Below are 18,980 nucleotides of genomic sequence, written 5' to 3'. Positions count from 1 at the left end.
GAACCAGAAATAGAGAGAAATAGAAAAGTAACATACATATATGCTAGATTTTCTTGCAGAGCTTACTCTGATTTAGATGGTTCTTTAAATGATTATTATTGGGTTTTTTTTGTAGTTGGCTATACAACTGATGACTTACGATTTATCTGGCAGTCTGGAGATCCTGTACAGCTAGAGAAAATTGCTCTGCCTCAGTTTGATATTAAAAAGGAGGATATCGAATATGGTAACTGTACCAAGTATTACAAAGGCACAGGTAGGTAGCAATCTCCTTGATACAAAAACTTTAAGCTGCCTTCAGTTACTGTTTGTAGTTAATGGTTAATATTCCAGTTCATGTCTTACATTTCATGGGATAAAATAAATTAATTTTAAACTAACAGGTAGTTCACATAATAATAACTGTCATACGTGGTTACTGCAAGCTAACTCAAATGTAGAAACATCTAGGTTGAAGAAGAGATTAGATGTTTTTCTTGGTTTTGTTTACATGTCTTGTGATCTTACTACCATCATTTTGTTTCTATAATCCTTATCCCTGTTTACGCTTGTAAGTGTCAAACTTTTCTGAAAGGATGTTTATGTAGAATTACGCCAGTTGCAGGAAAGTAGGATAATTTTGGTTTTCTGGTTTGACTTTTGTTCCAGAAGTGGATAGCAGTAGAGTGTAACTGCAAATGCTTTGCCCTGCAGGTTCTTCCTTTCTTTAAGTGTTCTGGAAAGTCTGTCATTATAGAAAGCTGCTTACAATCCTCAGCCCTGAATTTATTTAATCCTATGATTATTTTCTGAGGGTGGGCACAAATTTATCCAATGGTTTCTGTACTCTGGCTTCTCAAAATTTATCTTTTCTACCCCGATTGATTCCTGTCTATAATGATAGCCAAACTACAACTACTGACATACTGTGGCAACTGCAAGTCTTCCTACAACAACAGAGGTCAGCGGGGTGTACTTGTCAGTGCTCTTGATCTTGGGAATAGATCTCCCATTAAATCTCGATGAGGACGGCTGTGGTGCCACAGCTTCTGAGGATCCTCTGCAAGTTTCCCATTGACTATTCAGCTGCAGTACATTACTTGCAGTTGCTCCTGAGCTAGATCTGAAGTCTGAAGAGATCTCCAGTAACCTTAGTAGAGCTCAGAGTTAAGGAATTTAACTTCAAAAAGATAATGAAAATTGGAATGGCATTTGTTTAACTGCAAAATGAGTGAGTTCTTAGCCTAACTACATAATTCAGCATCTCAAGTGATTCACTATCTGTAAATAATATGAAATGAGCTCTCCTCAGGAAAATTCTGCATTTGTGAAAGCAAAACTAACTGGCAGTGATTGCATTCAAATCTAAGTTGGGATATGGTAGAAGCTTACTTAGCAGAGAGAAAAATGTTTTATTCCTAATTAAACAATGAATTTACTGAAAAAAACAAGTGATAAAGTTGTGAAAAAAATAAAGGAATGGATCTTGTAATTCTCAAATAAAATTCATAGAAATGGGAAAATTGAAAAATTTACATTGTATTTTAGGGGAAAAAATAAATACTCAAGATTGTTATCTTGTTATTGAGCTTACCATGACCATTTTGAGTTTTGCCCTAAATCTAAAATTAAACGGCTAAAAAATCCTTAGATATTTTAGGTATTTTTAGGAACCTTAAAGAAAAACCTAATAATTTTACACTTTACTATGAAACAGGAAAGAAAATCAGTAGTGTTCTCTCAAGTTTCAGCACCTTGTGACCACAAGTTGAAATGATACTGCAGAATGCTCAGTAAAAAGGTCATGTTGTCTGTGTGTGTATGTCATTTGAACATGCAAGAAAGAACATGAGGGAACCATCAGAGTGGGTGGAGTGACAAGAAATTTTTAAAAAATTTCCTAATTCCTTTATTGCAAATCCTTTTTGTTTAAAAATTAAGAAGATCCATGTTAATCATGTGATCAAGGTTGGAATTAATATTTCATTACTATGAATGGAATATTTTGGTACTCAAATACTTTTAAAGGGTGTTTTCACTAATCAGTAGTTGTTTGAATTACTTTAAATTTTAATGTTCAAGGTATTCATAAAAACAGATTTTGTGCATGTAGTTAAAATTAACTCAGTTAAGGATTTTGTCAGGTAATCAAGAGGCAGTGTTGCATGTAGAAGCAAATTTTCAAAATTATGGCTTATGTAGGAGAATCCTGCCAGTTGCAAAGAACTTAATCTTTACTGCCTATTTATGTCAAATAATGTTTTGTCATACCTACCTAACTAGAAAGAGGGTCAAAAAAATGGGGCGACTTTCTGTGGCAGTAAAGTGAGTATTAAAATTTGAAAATTGCCTGTTCTCTGTTTATCAAGTATATAACAGATCCGAATAGGTCCTTGGGAGCTGAATGGTGAAGGCAATAGTTACTGTTCTCTGCCTGATGAAAGATGATTCAAAGGCATATAGAATGCATTTCTGGCATAAGGCAAACAAATAATGATATTGAAGGTCATCCCTTATTTGAAAATAAAACCTAAAGGTATCTGGAAACTATTCAGGAATTATAGAGGGGATATTTGTCAAACAGATCATTGAAGAGAATAAAATGAACTATAAAATACTGTATCGTGTCTTCTAAACAGGGAAATTTTTCCTTAATGTTTTATTGTTTTTTTGTTTTGCTTCTTCTGTGCCCAAACAGTGCTTTTAAGATGATTTGTCATTCTACAGCACTTTACTGTTAAAACATAGAATATAAATAGATATATTTTTGACAGATCCTATCTTCTAAATCGGCTTTGCACTGACTTGATTGACAGATATAGACTGATCTGAATTTTGAAATTGTTGTAATGTAACATAGGAATGCCTTTTCCTTGTGATAGATTAATTTATGAAGTTGTTTTTATAACACTATTGTGTTAATATTAACATAAAAATGCCAGTTCTATTAATTGAGTGAAAATATGAACAGAATTTGTCTTCTGGTTATTGGACTTCCTGATCCATCTGTTACCTGCCGCAAAACCTCTAGTATCTGCAGCTTTACTTTTTGTTGGAGTTATCTTAACAGATATGTTCTGAAATGTTTGTGTGCTTTTAGATCCTAATTTTAAAACATTTGAGGCACTGTTCCTTGTTTTCAAAGTGTAGTGGCTTTAGAGCCTTTTTTAAAAAGTCTGTACCAGTTTTAGAAGTCACCTGTACCAGCGTTCAGTTCTGTGGGAATCTCCGCTTAGAGACACACTCAGATCACTTCTTTCCATTCTAAACTGACTACACCAATATTTCTTAATTCCATCTTTTGCACGATTAATGCTAAGGAGGATTTTCAGATGAGCTTAAGCTAGTATGACCACTAGAGCCTGTTGGTTTTATCTGGACCGCATCTTGAAGCCAGCATCAAGATGAGAGTTAGTTTAACTGCCTGGTGCTGATGTGCTGTGGCTAGAGAGGGGGTGCCTGGTAGAGCACAGAGGGTACCACATGCCTGCCCACACCTGGCGGTTATATAGATCTGTGTTTTGAACATGTTTTTTTTCCCCAAATGGAACTCTTTGCCTTCATAAAGCAAATCAAATCATTACATTTTTGCTCTTAAATAGAAAAAGGCCTGGAAGATATGGATCAGAAGCAGCACATTAAACATTAATGCATTTATTTCTTTAAAGGTTATTACACTTGTGTAGAAGTAATCTTCACTTTGAGAAGACAAGTTGGATTTTACATGATGGGTGTTTATGCTCCTACACTGCTAATTGTTGTTCTATCCTGGCTGTCATTTTGGATCAATCCTGATGCAAGCGCTGCAAGAGTCCCACTGGGTAACCTGCGTTTACACATACCGTCACGATCCGCTGTAACGCCATTGAGCCATTCTCGGTTGCTTTGATAACATGACACCGGACACTGAAAGCAACTTCACTTCCATTATCCACTCATCATTTTCACTGAAACCTCCTCATTGCTAGTCCAGTAAAATCCACCTCCACATTAAGACTTCACTTGATAATGGTTCCCGTGTTCCCATGATAAGCACACTGTCTGCTCCTCTCAGCCCAGACAAATCTGATCTTATCCATGTACAGGTGATGCTGCAGACACTGGCAATACGCAGTTCATAGGAATCTGAGCATTTGAATAATCAGTAAGAAAGCAGGATGATGAGTAAGGCTCTAAATAGTTACCTCTTGGAGCAGTTTTTTCTGAAGATTAATAGAAGCAGAATGATGTCTGCAAAAGAATTAGCATCTTTGTTACCTGATTAGCTTTATTTCATTAGAGTCAGTTCATAGGAGTCCTTCAGCCTTGTGCGTTCAGGCTGCTCAGCAGAACACAGTAGGGGCCTTCATTTATTATGAAAGAGTAGGACACAAAGTTAATCAAAACAATATTCTCTTGACTAATTGGATTGTACATGGGACTGCAGCTGTGGGGTGGCCAGATTTACTGACCCCAAGAGCTCAATGAAATGCAGAGCCAGGCTCTTGCACCTTGACACTTCTGTTTGGATTCCCTTCCCCATGCCATGACCTCTTTGTCCCCCTCCTTTGGACTCCCTGTGGTTCCCTTTTCCCTGGCACTCCTACCTCCCTAGGTCCATACTTTCCAAATCTTTTCCATGTCCCAGGAGGTTCAGGGCACCTGTTTTCAAGACCCCAGGGGTGCAGTTGCAGAATCCCTCCAGCCACATGCCTTGCTGAGAACCCTCTCATCCACGCTTGGACCTCCACACCCCCACAGGACCTGACTCCAGTGCAACCTCACATGCATGAATGCGTGTCAGTAACACTGGAGACCCTTGGGGTCAGGACCTGCCACATCCCCTTACCAGTCTGTGGCTGTGCTCTGCACAGTCCCGCAGCAGTGGGTAGCTGAAATCCCTGTGTTAAAGGCCAGCTGGAGCAGGAACAGTGCCAGGTTTTGTTGGGTGGAAAAGCATCCACGTACCCCCTGGCCTGAGCTTCACTGCTCTCGTCTCAGGTCATCTGCCGTGCTTCCTTCTCTGCCAGTGATGACAGGCAAAGTAATCTAAGATCTGCAGAACCCCCACAATTTAAGTGGGATGTTCAGGTCCTTGAATGCATCCAGAGGAGGGCAACAAAGCTGGTGGAAGGGCTGGAAGGAATGTCCCATGGGGAGCAGCTGAGGACGTTGGGCTTGTCTAGATGGGAGAGAAGGAGGCTGAGGGGCGACCTCGTTGCTCTCTGCAGCTCCCTGAGGAGGGGAAGGGGAGAGGGAGGTGCTGAGCTCCTGGGTGAGGAGCTTTATACTGGACACCAGGAAGCATTTCTTTACCAAGAGGGTGGTCGAGCGCTGGAACAGGTTTCCTAGAGAGGTGGTCGATGCCTCAGGCCTGTCGGTGTTTAAGAGGCATTTGGACAATGCCCTTAGCAACATGCTTTAACTTTTGGTCAGCCCTGAATTGGTCAGGCTGTTGGACTGGCTGATCGTTGCAGTTCCCTTCCAACTGAAATAGTCTATTTTAAAATCTGGAGAACTGTGACTGGAGTGCTACTTTTGCCTTTTGAGCCACAGCTGGCTACCTTGCTATAACTGAATGTAACAAACCCACTATTATATTTTTTTGTCTATCTTCTAAGGGTCTATTTCAGAATGCAAATCAGGGGTTTTTTTATTCTGACCTCTAAAAATATTAATAGTAATTTAGGGAGGAGTCACAATCTGTATTAGTTTGATAGCAAGTAACAAATATCCCTCACCTTGAAAAGTAGCAAGGATGTGTTCCACAGGGCTAAACATAAGACATTTTAAGAAGAAAAAAAAAAATGGGGAAAATGTAGCATGTATTAAATTAAAAAGATAGAAACCAGAACTGGAAATGTTTTTCATCTAGTGAGCTCCAATGCAATCAAAGCTTGAGCTGTATTTCCACTTTTATAATCCTGCACTTCAAATAGCCAACCAGTCTGTCTTATTAATTATATATTAGATTTATAAGAGACAGTGCTGATTTATGTAAATTGACGTCTTTGTGACTAAATAATGCATACTTATTTATCGTTGATTTGCTTCATTTATTATAAGTGCTCCTTTTATGTATTAGCATTTCTGAAAGAATGCATTTTTAAAGTCACTAACCATTGGCTTGGTTATGTGACTTTTCCTGAATCCCCAGAGAAGCAAAATAACTCTAAATCTGACCATCCTCAAGTCATGAGTCAGTATTTAGTAATGCAAGTTGTTAACACTGTCAGTAGGGTAAGATTTATGTTTCTCTGGTTTGCAGGAGGGCAACAAACTAACTCTTCTAGCTACATCATTGAAGAAGTTGACCTTGGAATCTAACAAGATTAACATTTTTGTTCGGAGTGAAGGATGTCTAATCCCAAGAAACTGTTACCAATGGCCTGAACACTCTCAGTGGCTAGATACAGGTCTCGCCAGATCAGAAGCTTCTTTAGATTTGCTTATGAATGAATGCAGTTGTCCCTAGAGTTAAGTATGGGGGGCCACTGCTCCCCACGGCAAGGCAACTTGGAAGTTTCCAGGTGATTTAGGAATACGAGACACTTTGCAAGCCAGTAAGCAGAGTATATTTTTGTAAACTGATTAAAGTTCTGGGAAAAGAGTGTACATTTGAAGAAAAATCCTGTGTCCACGTAGGAACTAAACAAATTGCAAGCCCTATTTATCCCTGTATCATTTCACCCAACTTGATCATCTGGCGGTAGGGAGGTCCACAAAGGACTAGTATCCTAGCAGCTGTGGCTAAGCAACGTAAAGGCTGATAGCACTGTATGCTTCTGTCTAATTAGATGCTGGTGTTTCACCTTTTAATGAGCCAAACAGAGGACTCTCCAGTTCTTTACAGGTGGAAAGTGTTCCAGCATCCATTTAATAAAAAACAAACAAACAAACAAACAAAAAACCACAACCTTTCCTACCTTCACTGCTGTGTGATCCTCAAAGGGAGTAAGATCATCTCTGGAGCTGTAGGGATCTGAAGGACATCGGACTTCTGTCCGCCCGCAGTGGCCTGACAGTGTGAAGCATTACTCCAAAGTTCAGGCAGGGCTACAACAGGTTAACTAAAAGCTTGGAGTAGTGATCTGTGATGTATTTCTCACACAGAAAGGACAAGCAGACATGCACCCCACCCCCATCACTCCTGTCCTCAGATCTGTCTTCATTCTAGGCATTTCATTCTATAAAGTTGTAACAAATGCAGTCTCAAAGACATAAATATATATGTATAACTGTAGTTTGAGAAAGGACTGGCAAGATCATGTCTTTTCGTTTAAAAAGTTTAATGAAAGAAAAGAATGTATAAGAAGATACCAAATGATAAGGAAAGCAAGACAAAATATTAACTTGGTCAATAACATTTGTGAGATGAAGCCAGACATTTTTAAAGCAGTAATATAAACCAGAAAATACTGTTTTAGACAGCATATAATTAACCTGTGGAATTCACTGCCAGGAGATAGTGCTGAGGACAGTAAGTTTGATGGATTCAAAAAGGGGAGATTAATTTATCTGGCAGCATGTGCTGAAGTGCTTTGCTGGACTGGCACTTTCAGATGTTATCCGCATGTAACCTTAGGTAGTATTTTTAAAATAGTAGCTCTGTAAATCATGCTTTAGGCTGTGAGATAACTAACCTTACTGATAAACTAAACTGTGCCATCAAGAGGGATACTACACTAGGGGAAAAAATGCGGAGGTATTTCCTGGAAATGCCAACTTTACTTGCAGGTATGGAGGAAGGAGCTCTGTCCTTTCTCTTTAGTGCTCCTTGAGAAGAAAAGGGGCATTTTTTCCTTTTTTTAATTTTTTTTTATTTAATTAGATAAGTAATTTTGCAGTTAATTTGTTCATTCTCCTCACTCATGTTTGAGGCTTGAGCTTTGGACTGTGTTGGGTAGGTACCTAGTGCAGCTGCTGCCAGATGTGCGATGCACACCAGCGGTGCTAGGTCTCCGAGGCCGTGCTAGCTGTGATCTGGCAGCAGATGGCTGCTTAATAGAATATTTCTGTGCTTCTATCTCACTTTATTATTATCTTGAAAACCTAGAAGTTTCTCAGACCCTGAGAATGAACTTTTTATCCTAGGAATCCAGACAAATGGATGTTAGCGGCAGGTCACTGTGACCTCAGTTGCTCTACTGAACAGATCGATGAAAGCTCCACTAAAACCTTCTCAGCCACTGGAATTTCTAAGTTGGTTTTGTAGAATTAAATTCTGGATTGTAAGATCTATTATTTTAAGCTCTACATAGTGCCTGTACAAATGTTTTCAGCACCAGGTATGATAATAATATTTGCCTATTAAGATAATAAACACTTTTGAAGTTGTTAGGAAAAAAAATTACAATATCTGAGATGTTGAGTCAGTCCATATCATTGTCTAATTGGGTTAATCAGCAGGAGGGCAGAGGCTGCCTGTCAGAAATCTAGCACAGACTGCAGTCTGCATGGTACTTGATACCGTACGCTGTTGGAGAACAAACGGCAAGCTGGGCATAGGCAGAGGGGCTCTCTATAGATTAAAAGGCATTGCAGCCTTATTTGTACTTGTTATTGCAGTTCCTTATGATCTGTAATTAGTGTTTATCGCCAGACAGCTGGTGTTGGTCAGTGAAAATAATTTTTGTAAAAAGGGGACTATTCTATGCTCACTTTTTATCCATATGGGAACGTTTGTACTTGAACATTTCAGAGACAGTAGATGGGGAAAAAAGCCAGAGTGGACGCTGAGGGCTCTCTGATTGGTGTTTGCCATGTCGTTCTGACCTGAGGTAGCAGATCTGGCCATTCTATATTGTTCTAATGGACAAAAAAAATCCAGCTTTGCAATGATACATAGATTCTACACATTTCTAAATAAAACATCATAAAAATTTGTATTTTAAAATTGCATGACTGTAATAATTTCTTTATATTTTATTTTCAGTGTTTTAAGATCTAGAAAATTACCCACTTCAAATGAATACCAAATAAAGTATCATAACAATCTTATTAAAATCCAAATGGGAACACTAGCAAAAGAATTATGTGATATTTATGATCAACTAGATTTGAATAATTTCATAGACCAATACAGATACTTTCAGTTTTATTAACATTTTCACATCCTCAGTTACTTAAAGTGGATCTGAAGAAAATGATCTCTGTATGAATTACAAAATTTTTCTTTGGAAAAAAAAAATGCTTTGTATAGCACATATGACCAATATAAGAAACATAGTTAAGACTGAGTATCTCCTTTTGGCCAACATTTTCTGTAGACATCAATTACATTTCTTGAAAACCCCCATTTATTACTAAAGATTTGTATCATTGGTGCTCACAAAACCAAAATGGGACATTCTGAACTGGGGGGTTGAACTAAGTTTTCCTCCCATGACAGTCATTTCTGAAGTTAGTGTTTTTCCAAATGTAGCTGTTCGTGCTGCTATTTCTTTTTGATAGGAGCCCATGGGAAAACTGTCTTTAAGATTGGGCTTGTATTTTGTCTCTTGTGATGTGAGCCCAGTGTTGATGGGGACATTTGGAAGAGAAATACTTGTTGAAACCCAGTTTGATGATGGGTGTGACCTTTCAACAGCCTTTGCAGATGTAGGGTTGGGGTTTTTTTCATTATAAGGGCTTCCTGAAATACCCTTTATCTAGAAAGCTTCCTCTAGGTCCTGGAAGCTCAAATAGGGAAGGGTTGTAGACCCTCAGTCAACTCAGTGTTTTCGTCTTCACAGTGAATTGGGAGCACAGACTTTTTAATGGGCCAGTGCAGCCTTGCTCTTCAGCAAAATCTTCCCTTTCATCTAAGGTTTTTGTATCACACTTGTGGACAGGCCTTTCAGGGAATTGCTCCTGCTTTAGCACAGTTCAGATTTCAGGGACAGCAGTCTAATTTAAAGGATTTGGAATCTTTTGGTTTAAGTATCATATATTTCTCTTCCATCTTCCCAGGCTTAGATGCACGTTGTAAGATAAGCCTTTGGAAAGCCCATTTCCCAACTGTGTGGTGGGTGATGGGGCAGGAGAACCACAGCAACCAGCACAGCCTGACTTATTTGCTTCTCTGTTTATAAAATGAAGGTGCTCATTATTAACAATTCATCATCAACTGCGATAACCTACCCAAGTATTCAGTGTAACTTGTTCATCAACCAAAGGCATGTGCATTTGGTATACCTGCTGCACCGACCACATTGTGAAGTCCCATTCACTGTTACAAAACATCATTCAGTGTTGTCTGTTTCAGAGGAAGAGCACAGCCAGTGACAGTATGCGTAAGGATTCTTTAATCAATACATTATTTTTCTTTTTGTAGGTATTTTCTCAGTGCTCAGCTTGGCATCTGAATGTACCACTCTTGCCGCTGAACTTCCCAAAGTGTCCTACGTGAAGGCCTTAGATGTCTGGCTGATTGTTTGCCTGCTCTTTGGGTTTGCATCCCTGGTGGAGTATGCGGTGGTTCAGGTAATGCTGAACAATCCAAAGAGAATTGAAGCCGAAAAAGCAAAGATTGCCAAGGCAGAGCAAGTGGAAGGGAAGGGTGGAAATGCTGCCAAGAAGAACACGGTGAATGGCACCGGGACTCCTGTACACATCAGCACTTTACAGGTAGGAGCTGCAAAGCTAGCTATGCAAAATCAGCATTATCCTCCATTAAAAGAATTCCAGGAATATACTGTTGTAATAATTTTGGAGAGCGCTTAATCTTAGAAGTGAACAAGATGTTAAAAACATGCTGGTAATTAATGGCTAGCAGTCTGACCAATTGGTCCCTAGTGATTTGGGGTCAGATGTACTAAATGAAGAATTTGTCTTTTAATATCCTAGCCCTATCGTTGCTGCTGAGCTTCAGGTAAATAAAGTAGCAGGCAGCTTTACAGTTGCTATTTTTCTCATAATAAATAGCAGCTGTCAAACCATAGCTATTCAGAGGACAAGACTCTCGGCCAGTATTTGCCGAGAGCTTACTCAAATAACACCCCGCTCATTGCTTTCCCCGGGATGGCCACAGCTGCAGCGCATTGCATGTCAAGCATCTCTGAAGCCAGGGATCCAGAAGTCTTGGCATTTGTAAAGAAAAGACAGGTCTGTTTGTCTGTCAAACACTCCCTGCATTTGTGTTGCCAGATCGAGTTTATGGGTCAGATCTCATTATACGGATAAAGACAAGATGTACGTCTTCACTTAGGCCAAAGTTTTCCATCACGTTGCTAAACTCTCGGTGCTGTAAAACTCCCCTTTTGTGCTGCAGGAGTTACCAGACACACAGGCCAACTGCCCGCAATCCTAAGTGATATTTATTCCACAAGACGAAAATCGTTCTGCTACGATACGTAGAATGTGAATTTGGCTTATAGCTTTCAATGACTCAGCAATTTGGATGTATAAAATAAAGCTATTAGGCCAGATCCAAGTGGTAGTATAGGTAGCGTACAATGCAACTTTAAGGCTTCTTTAAGGAGGGAGTACTTTATGCCAGAATGGTGGAAACCCTGTCCCAGTATCAAACTAGCATTGCCCCATAACTAATTACCCCAGAGCCGAGGAGCTACAGGTAGCGCAGAGCAGTGCCCTTAACTACCATAATTCTCACCTGGTAGAAGAGTCTCCTGGGAGCTGTATTGGGCAACCAGGCTCAGCACAGAGCAGCCCCGTGGCTGCTTTGACTCGTGTCACAAGCAATTCTCGAGGCCCAGGCAGTGTGGGAGCCAAGCAGAAAGAAAGATGGCTCCGCTACGGTTGTGCTTCCCCTGAACTTAAATGTGATATTTTTGTGTTCAGCAATTTGCAGGTCCAAAATTCAGCTGTTTCTTGTGACAAAGTAGTTGTAACAGTCCAGCAGAGCAACGTCAAATCTATTTCCATTTCAAGTACTTAAGTGTAAGCGTTCAGCTTGATCAGTGACAAGATTAACCAAAGAACTACAGTTTTTCAGTATTGTGAACAAAACCAAATCCCTAAATTACTGATTCTCCTTGGTGGGTACACCCTTTAAGGTGCTTGCTGTTGTCATAGCCATAAGGAGAATAAAATCATAACTTTTATTACCTATGCTATCCTTTCATCTTTTAATAACTTTTTTCAAGAAGACAGCTTTGGGTGTACAGTGCATATGAAGACTTAGAGGAAGGGGAGTCATCCACAAAAATTAAGCAACGTTCCCCATGAATGGTGTCTAGCAGTAGGCTGAATGTTTTTACAATTCAGACCTCAGTCCGCCCTCCAAAAACTTGCAGTCCCCCCTCCATGATCTTGCAATGTCAGCTCCAGCATCTTGTGTTTGACCTGCACTTTTCAGGGTCTTTCCAGTTTGTTATGAGACCTTTAGCATTCCAATACCTATAACCTCTGCAACAACAATCTGGATTTCTGATGATCGTTATACAGATAGTTACAAAACATTTGCTTACTGAGACATATTGGAAATATGTATTCATTGCTTTGAAAGCAATGAAGCTTTTCAAAGCATGCTGCAAAAGACCCCTCACGTGGCTGAGTGGTCTCCTCCCCTCATGGCTAGTGATCCAGCTCGGATCCAGCCACCTGCTGTGAAACACAGCCTACCTGAGGAAGGGTGTCCTGGGCTGGTGATTTCTGGGAAGATCACCAGGCTGAGATAGAAGAAGATCCCAGACCAATGAATCACTTGGTATCAGGATGTGGTAGGGCAGTGATGCCAGATTTTAGATATATTTGAATGCTATAAGTCTACCGAGCTGAGCACTCCCTCTTTGAACCAGCTACTGGGTAGGAGTACTTTGAAAGTTCTCAGCCCTGGACAAGCCTGTACTAAACTCCTAAAACAGAACAGGTCTAAATCTTTCGGTAGCTCTGACTCCTAATCCAAAACTAACCCTGCCCCACGAAATTTGGATTGCTCCCATACAGACCTAGTAATGATCAAGTAGAGAACACATTTTTCATATGGCAAATATGCAAGGGAGGGAAACATTAAAGAAACAGGTAATGGAAAAAAAATGTATGTTGAAAGGCATAAAGAATATGAAACAAAAAGAGGCCAGAGTGCTGTCCCAGAACTTCAGGAGCTGTTTCTCATCAGGGTTGAGTAGGGATTGTGTGTGAGGAGAGAACAAATACTGGGCTAAACACCTGGAAAGACTTAGATGAACCAATGTATAGCTTTAGGAGAAGAGGACAACTTAGAACTGCATCCGTGAAACACAGGTGCATCCCATAGAAGTGTTCTCTTTCCGCACAGGACATGATACCAAGGCAAAAGTGGCTGAGGTTGTAGCTGGCAATCTCACTGTAGCTAGGCTTGAAATGGTGGATAGACCAGACGGGACTCAAAGGTAGAGCCAACAGGAAGGACCTGGGAGCAGAAAACTCCAAGTGGTGCAAAACAGAGAGCATGAATAATTTCATTTATAAGTGTTTCTCCAGCTTAAATGAAGCACTTATGTATTATGAGACATTAACTGAATGGTGGTGATACAGATTTGTAAGTTATTAAAGGGCAGCCAAGTTTAAAAAGAGAAACTACTTTTTTTTTTTTTTTCTCACATTTAAATGCCCATAATCCTGATGCCAGGCCAGTTTGCCAGCGTTCCACGAGCAGCGAGTTGCACTCTTCCTGCCTCTTGCAGCCATGCAGCGTTGCAGCAGTGATGCCCTGCAGGAGGCTTGGGGCAGGGGCCAGTATGTAAGATACAGGGGGGTTGCAGGGGTAGGAAGATCCCAGGTGTGGGAAGGGTCAGAGGGAGCGCAGGGAAGCAAATGGGACAGACAGGTGCCCCTGGTTCCAGCCCCCATGGAACAATTTACGTGCTTGCACTATTTGTGAAAGATAAAAATGGAATCTGGTCTGGAGGCTTGGCACGTTTGATATTAGTAAAATGCAAGCCGTAACAAAAACACGTGATTATACTTAAAAATACAAGCAGCTGTTGTTCCTCTTTTATGACAAGAAATTGGGTAAAGGGATCAACTTTTCAGTATACCCTAAACATTAAAAGCTTGATGCCATTCATAATTGAGGGTGAGGACAAGAGATCTCCTGTGACAGAACCTGCAAGGGTCCACCTGGAAGTTTCCAGCAGAAAGCGCTTTTGGCACTGTGTCAGTAGAGTCAGTGATGGTGACTGATAGTCACCAGCAGCGACAGTGAAGGTGGCAGGATGAAAACGGTACTCACAATTTGCCAGTCACCCAAAGATGGAGCAAAGCTTCCATGGATGCATAGCTCCGTCTCCTCTCCACCACATCCTGGATACTGGCTGACGTAAAAGCTGTATGTTGCCAGCACACGCCACATTTCCAAGTCCATGCTTTGTGACTCGTGCCCCCTCCCACAAAAACCCTTGAAATGTCAGTGCCATTTTAAGCCCAGAGGTTTGCAGATATGACTGTCTGATTAAAGTCAAGTGGTCCATCTGGCAAGATCACCCTGAATCTGTAGGGGAAAAAAGAGAAAATTCAACATAAGCACTTCTGATGTGTTTTTTCTAAGACTGACAATGTCTATGCGTTTACAGGCGAGACACCATGAGAAAGTACAGTTTGGCTCCCTTAGCTCCTAGTGGCTGCAATTAGAAGCTGTTCTAAGCAGAGGAGAAGATTATGCAAACTGGTGGTAACTGCTGGCACTGGCTTTTTACTGGGAATCCTCAGTAGGAGTTTGAGTGTGTTTCCTAGCAATGCAACATCATACAGTGAGAAAAACAAGCAAAAAGGGAAATGTTCTGAAGATGAATCAGTTTCTTTTGCTTTCACTGGTGGTGCGATTACAGGGAGAGATCGCACCGTTAACTCTAACAGCATCCCTCGATTTGAATAGTCACATTTTCATCAAGCCCATTTATAGAAGCTGTCTCCCACAGATAATGTGCTTATGGCTGGAGAGAACATTTGCTAAAAGAATGTCTCTGGCAGATGATGAATAGTGCTATGCAAGTGGTGGTAACAGCTCTAAACCCAGTTATTTTTAAAAAGAAGTGGTGCCTTATCTTGCCAGAGCCACATCTCCTCTCTGAAACCTGATATGAGTTATGTTCATTCTACCAATTCACAATATACCTGACCAGTGGTGATGACCTGTGGTGACCTATCTTCCCCTATTGTCTTTTCCCCTCAAGTGGCACTCCAGACTCAGCTTTTTCATGTAGAACCACCAGAAACCCAGTTTACATTTTACCTTGTACACAAAACCACAGGCTGCAGCCTATTTTAATAGTTTCTGACAGCATTTCAGGTACAGAGTAGGTACTTTCTGCTCTAGTGACTCACGTATACATCCTTGAAGATAATTCAGAACACTGGTGTAAAAAGGCCCCAAGCAATCTGCTTTGAGCAGGGGGATGGACTAGATGGTCTCTAGAGGTCCCTGCCAACCTCAGCCATGCTGTGATTCTGTGATACTTTATGTATAAATATTTTTTGCGCGGTACTTTGCAAGGAATATTTGGAATGTGGTAGCAAATTCCTGCTGAGCTGCACCAGAAAATACACTCAGTCTGGATAGACACTGATACTAAACAGTCATTACTTTATTGATGTTCTACATCTATCGTTATGGCAAGAGCAAGAGAGGAGCACAAAACAAGTGCAGGAAAGATAAATGAGAGTTTGTTAGAAAACTCCTCCTTCATCCTGTGTGGAAGATTTACTCACTGGCAGCGCTGGTGCCAGATCTGCATGCCAAAGAGGTTGGATGCAGCAGGGGAGAAGGTTTTAGGGCAGAGAGGATGTGCTGTGTAGGGCAGAGGATGCGGCGGTACAGTCGGGAGGCACTTCAGCCTGAAGGATGCATGCTGAGCCGGAGAGGCTGCCAGAGCTACAGCATGTTTGGAGCTTTGCTAGAAATTATGGGCAATCCCACTTCTGCTCTCAAAAATTCTTGAATCCAAAATGAAGGCGTTTTATATTGCACTTCATCCTGACAGATAAAGAGGACTTGATCGCAGGATGAACAGTCAGTTGGAAAGGATCTTCATTCTATTTGCACAAAACAAATTTAGTCGAGTTCTGGTACTTTTGGAGCTGTGAAAGGAGATGTTTCACAAATCTGAAAACTCTTTTTTCTCATCTGGGTGGAAGAATTTATACAAAAAATATAAATGATGCTGGTGAGCTATATAACAACGTTCAAAACAACTACAGATCAGAAGGAAAGCAGTACTAATTTAAAAAAAAACCAACAACAGTACAACTGAAAACAAATTCCCAAAGATGGAAAACCATACCCAGCTTCAAGCATTTCTCTTTTTTTCTCACTGGCAAATGGATAAGTTAGTAGTAATCAGTGTAAATTGAAATCCAGAAAATAGGTGTAGGTAACAAAAGGGATTTATGGCTAAGCATAATTAAGGGCAATAGGAAGTTATCATCTGCATGTATAGCCAGAACACAAAAAACAGTTCTAAGAGTATTGATCCAATGCTAGGTAGAGATGCTGTAAGTATCAGAAATTAGCAGAAAAGGCAAAAGTGTTGAACAGATATTCTGCTCTGTGTTTGGGGAAAAGCCAGATGTAGTCAATCAGATGATGAAATAGCTTTAATTGACAGTAGCTAACAAGGATGTTAAACAGTAGCTATTAAAGATAGACATTTTACAATTGATATTTCAGCTTAAGTTGCATCTAGGATTTTTTAAAGAGCTGGTCCATGAGTGCTGTGGCAAATTGATGTTGATTTTTTAATAAATCCTTTAAAACTGGGAAGGTTCCAAAAGACAGCAAGAAGCTAACTTTGTGCCAGTATTTTTAAAGGCTAAGTGGCATAACATGCATAATTATAAGCTTGACATCAATCAGTGGAAAATATTGCATAGCTAACAGGGGGCTGACTAATAATTATTATTCATAAGTATTAATTATCATTAATGTTATTCATAATTCAGCCCCATGTTAGCTAATAAATTTAAATGGGTCAGTGAAATTAAAGCTGATCTATGTGTTTATTGATTTAATCAAACTATTTTTTTAAAAAGATTACAAACTAGCTTGACAGAGGTAATGATGTGGAGGAAAGAAACTCTTTAAGAACATTTGACTTGGCTTTGTGTGTCGGCCTGGTTACATCATTTGAATTATGCAAAATCAAGGTTATATTTGTTACCATCTGTAAGTACCAGCAGTTAATCAGGCTAACTATAGTCATGCCTCGTGACTGAAAATTGAAGCCAAATAAATTCAGGTTAGAAATAAGGTACATATGTTTGTGGGGAACAAGGTCATGGAAAAAATTCTCCATCCTGGATGTTTTTAAAGGAAAATCTAGTGTAACAAGTTTGGGCAGTAAATGTGGAGAGTGATGAGGAGCACCAGAAGCAGGAGAGGCGACGATGGGGAGTTAGTTCTCCCTCCCTGCCAGTCTGCATGCGCAGGCAGCACTTCTTTCTTCTGCTCTTTCCCCATTTTCCTACCACATTATTCCCTGAACTCTGCAAACAAAGGCTTTCTCAACCGGGTACGGCCCCGTTGCAGCAGCAGCAGCAGCAGGTGCTGAGCTTGGCAGCCAGCAGCGGTCTGCCTTGGCTTTGTCAAGGGATCATCCCAAGGGGCCTTCTGGCTTCTGGGAGTCATTTTTAGGTACTTCAGAGCTGTTCATCAAAAGGCAGGTGGCCTGTTCAACTTACCAGACCTCAACAAGGTAGCCCAGTCCTGAGACGAACTGGGTCTGTGGTTTGGGCCAAGCCTCAGGAGCCACATTGCCTTCCCGTGCCGTCCTTGACCCCCCCACCCCTGCGCCCGAGGGATGAGGAGCAGCTGCCCAGTGCCACTGGGGACATGGTGGGGCTCAGCAGTATTCCAGCAGCCTTCCCTTCCCAAACAGCGGCTCCCCATCCCCTGCAGGGGAGAAGCCATCGATCTGGTGGAAGCATCCTGTGGGCTGGGTCTGCCCCACGGGTCGTGATGCTGGGGCAGGACAAGGCAAATGATATCAAATATTTTCCAGGGCCACATTCTGTGTCAGGATGAAGTCAAAACGATGTAACATTTAGCAACGTTTTACTTTCTCTGTGGGTCTTCAGCGTAGTACTCTAAAATCCTCTAAAATCAAGTCCTGTGGCATCATTTTCCACAGAGATGGTTCCTGTAGCCTTTGGTAAAATTCAGGAATATCATTATGCTTCTAGCACAAGGCAGGAAGAATAAAGAGCAGATACACTATTTTTCATGTATATTATCTCACTTTGCTTAAGGAAAGCTGTAGGTCAACTGAAACGAATTTAGATTAAAACAACAGAAATACTGGAAAGCTGAAGAGATGTATGAGAAGAAATTGAAAACTATGGCTAGGCAGCAACTGAGTGTAGGAAACAGGAGCACATTAGATTTGTAAACCTGGGGAAATGGAAGAAATTATTTTTAGAAGTAACATATACTTATTAATGAAAAATGTGGTTGCTGTTACAAGGGAAATCATGTCACCCTGATCAGTCAGTGCTCCAGCTGACACTAAACTGAGCGGCACTCGGTGTGAACACGCTGCCAGCAGTCCCCTGCTTATAATGCAGAGGTGACCTGGACACCATTCCCTCAGCTCTCTGTCCTGGAGTGGATGGGAACCGACTTGTAACAGCTTTTTGGGGAGCACTTTAGATACTGCCGTCGGAGCAGAAATACTCTGTGTTGTAAATGAGAGTGCTTAGGCTATGACTGGTGTTGCGGAGTCACACAGTATGTCGCTGGTAGTATGAGGAATGGGCTACAAGTTTGCAAATCTAAAAGGAGGCTTAGAATTTCATATAGGTTTCTATTTCTTGTGATGGCCTTACTAAATCTTACTGGTTTTGACCATGGGAAAAAATGTAAATTTCCTGTGACCCTTCAGTTCACATGCACCCCAGCCCTGCACATTACCTTCCCGTTGCACAAGGCTCTGCTTTGTGTCTGTATGAACCATATCACTGGGTGTGATCCCACTGGAAGGAACTTCTCAGATCCCTCACTGACAGCCCCCCGTCACTCAGGGTCACGCAATAATCATGTTCACACATGTCTCAGTCACCACCTTACTGGACAGTTTGCCCCAGCTGCTACAGTGCTGAACACCGAC

At 40.9% G+C, this 18,980-nt stretch overlaps 1 protein-coding gene across 2 annotated transcripts in view; it reads left to right on the top strand.

Annotated features, from left to right (window-relative positions):
• The window catches only part of GLRB (glycine receptor beta), a 52,064-nt gene that overhangs the window by 28,803 nt on the left and 4,281 nt on the right, over nucleotides 1-18,980 (top strand). Inside the window, exons 7-9 of one of the 2 annotated variants that reach the window (XM_056326795.1) lie at nucleotides 116-256; nucleotides 3,648-3,800; nucleotides 10,274-10,566. In XM_056326795.1, the coding sequence (XP_056182770.1) occupies nucleotides 116-256; nucleotides 3,648-3,800; nucleotides 10,274-10,566 (587 nt within the window). The remainder of the gene's footprint in view (nucleotides 1-115; nucleotides 257-3,647; nucleotides 3,801-10,273; nucleotides 10,567-18,980) is intronic. The other variant, XM_056326796.1, reaches the window with a different exon arrangement.

Source organism: Falco biarmicus, chromosome 1, assembly GCF_023638135.1.
Source record: "Falco biarmicus isolate bFalBia1 chromosome 1, bFalBia1.pri, whole genome shotgun sequence".
NCBI classification, from domain to species: Eukaryota; Metazoa; Chordata; class Aves; order Falconiformes; family Falconidae; genus Falco; species Falco biarmicus.
This window is presented reverse-complemented; position numbering and strand designations above follow the sequence as displayed.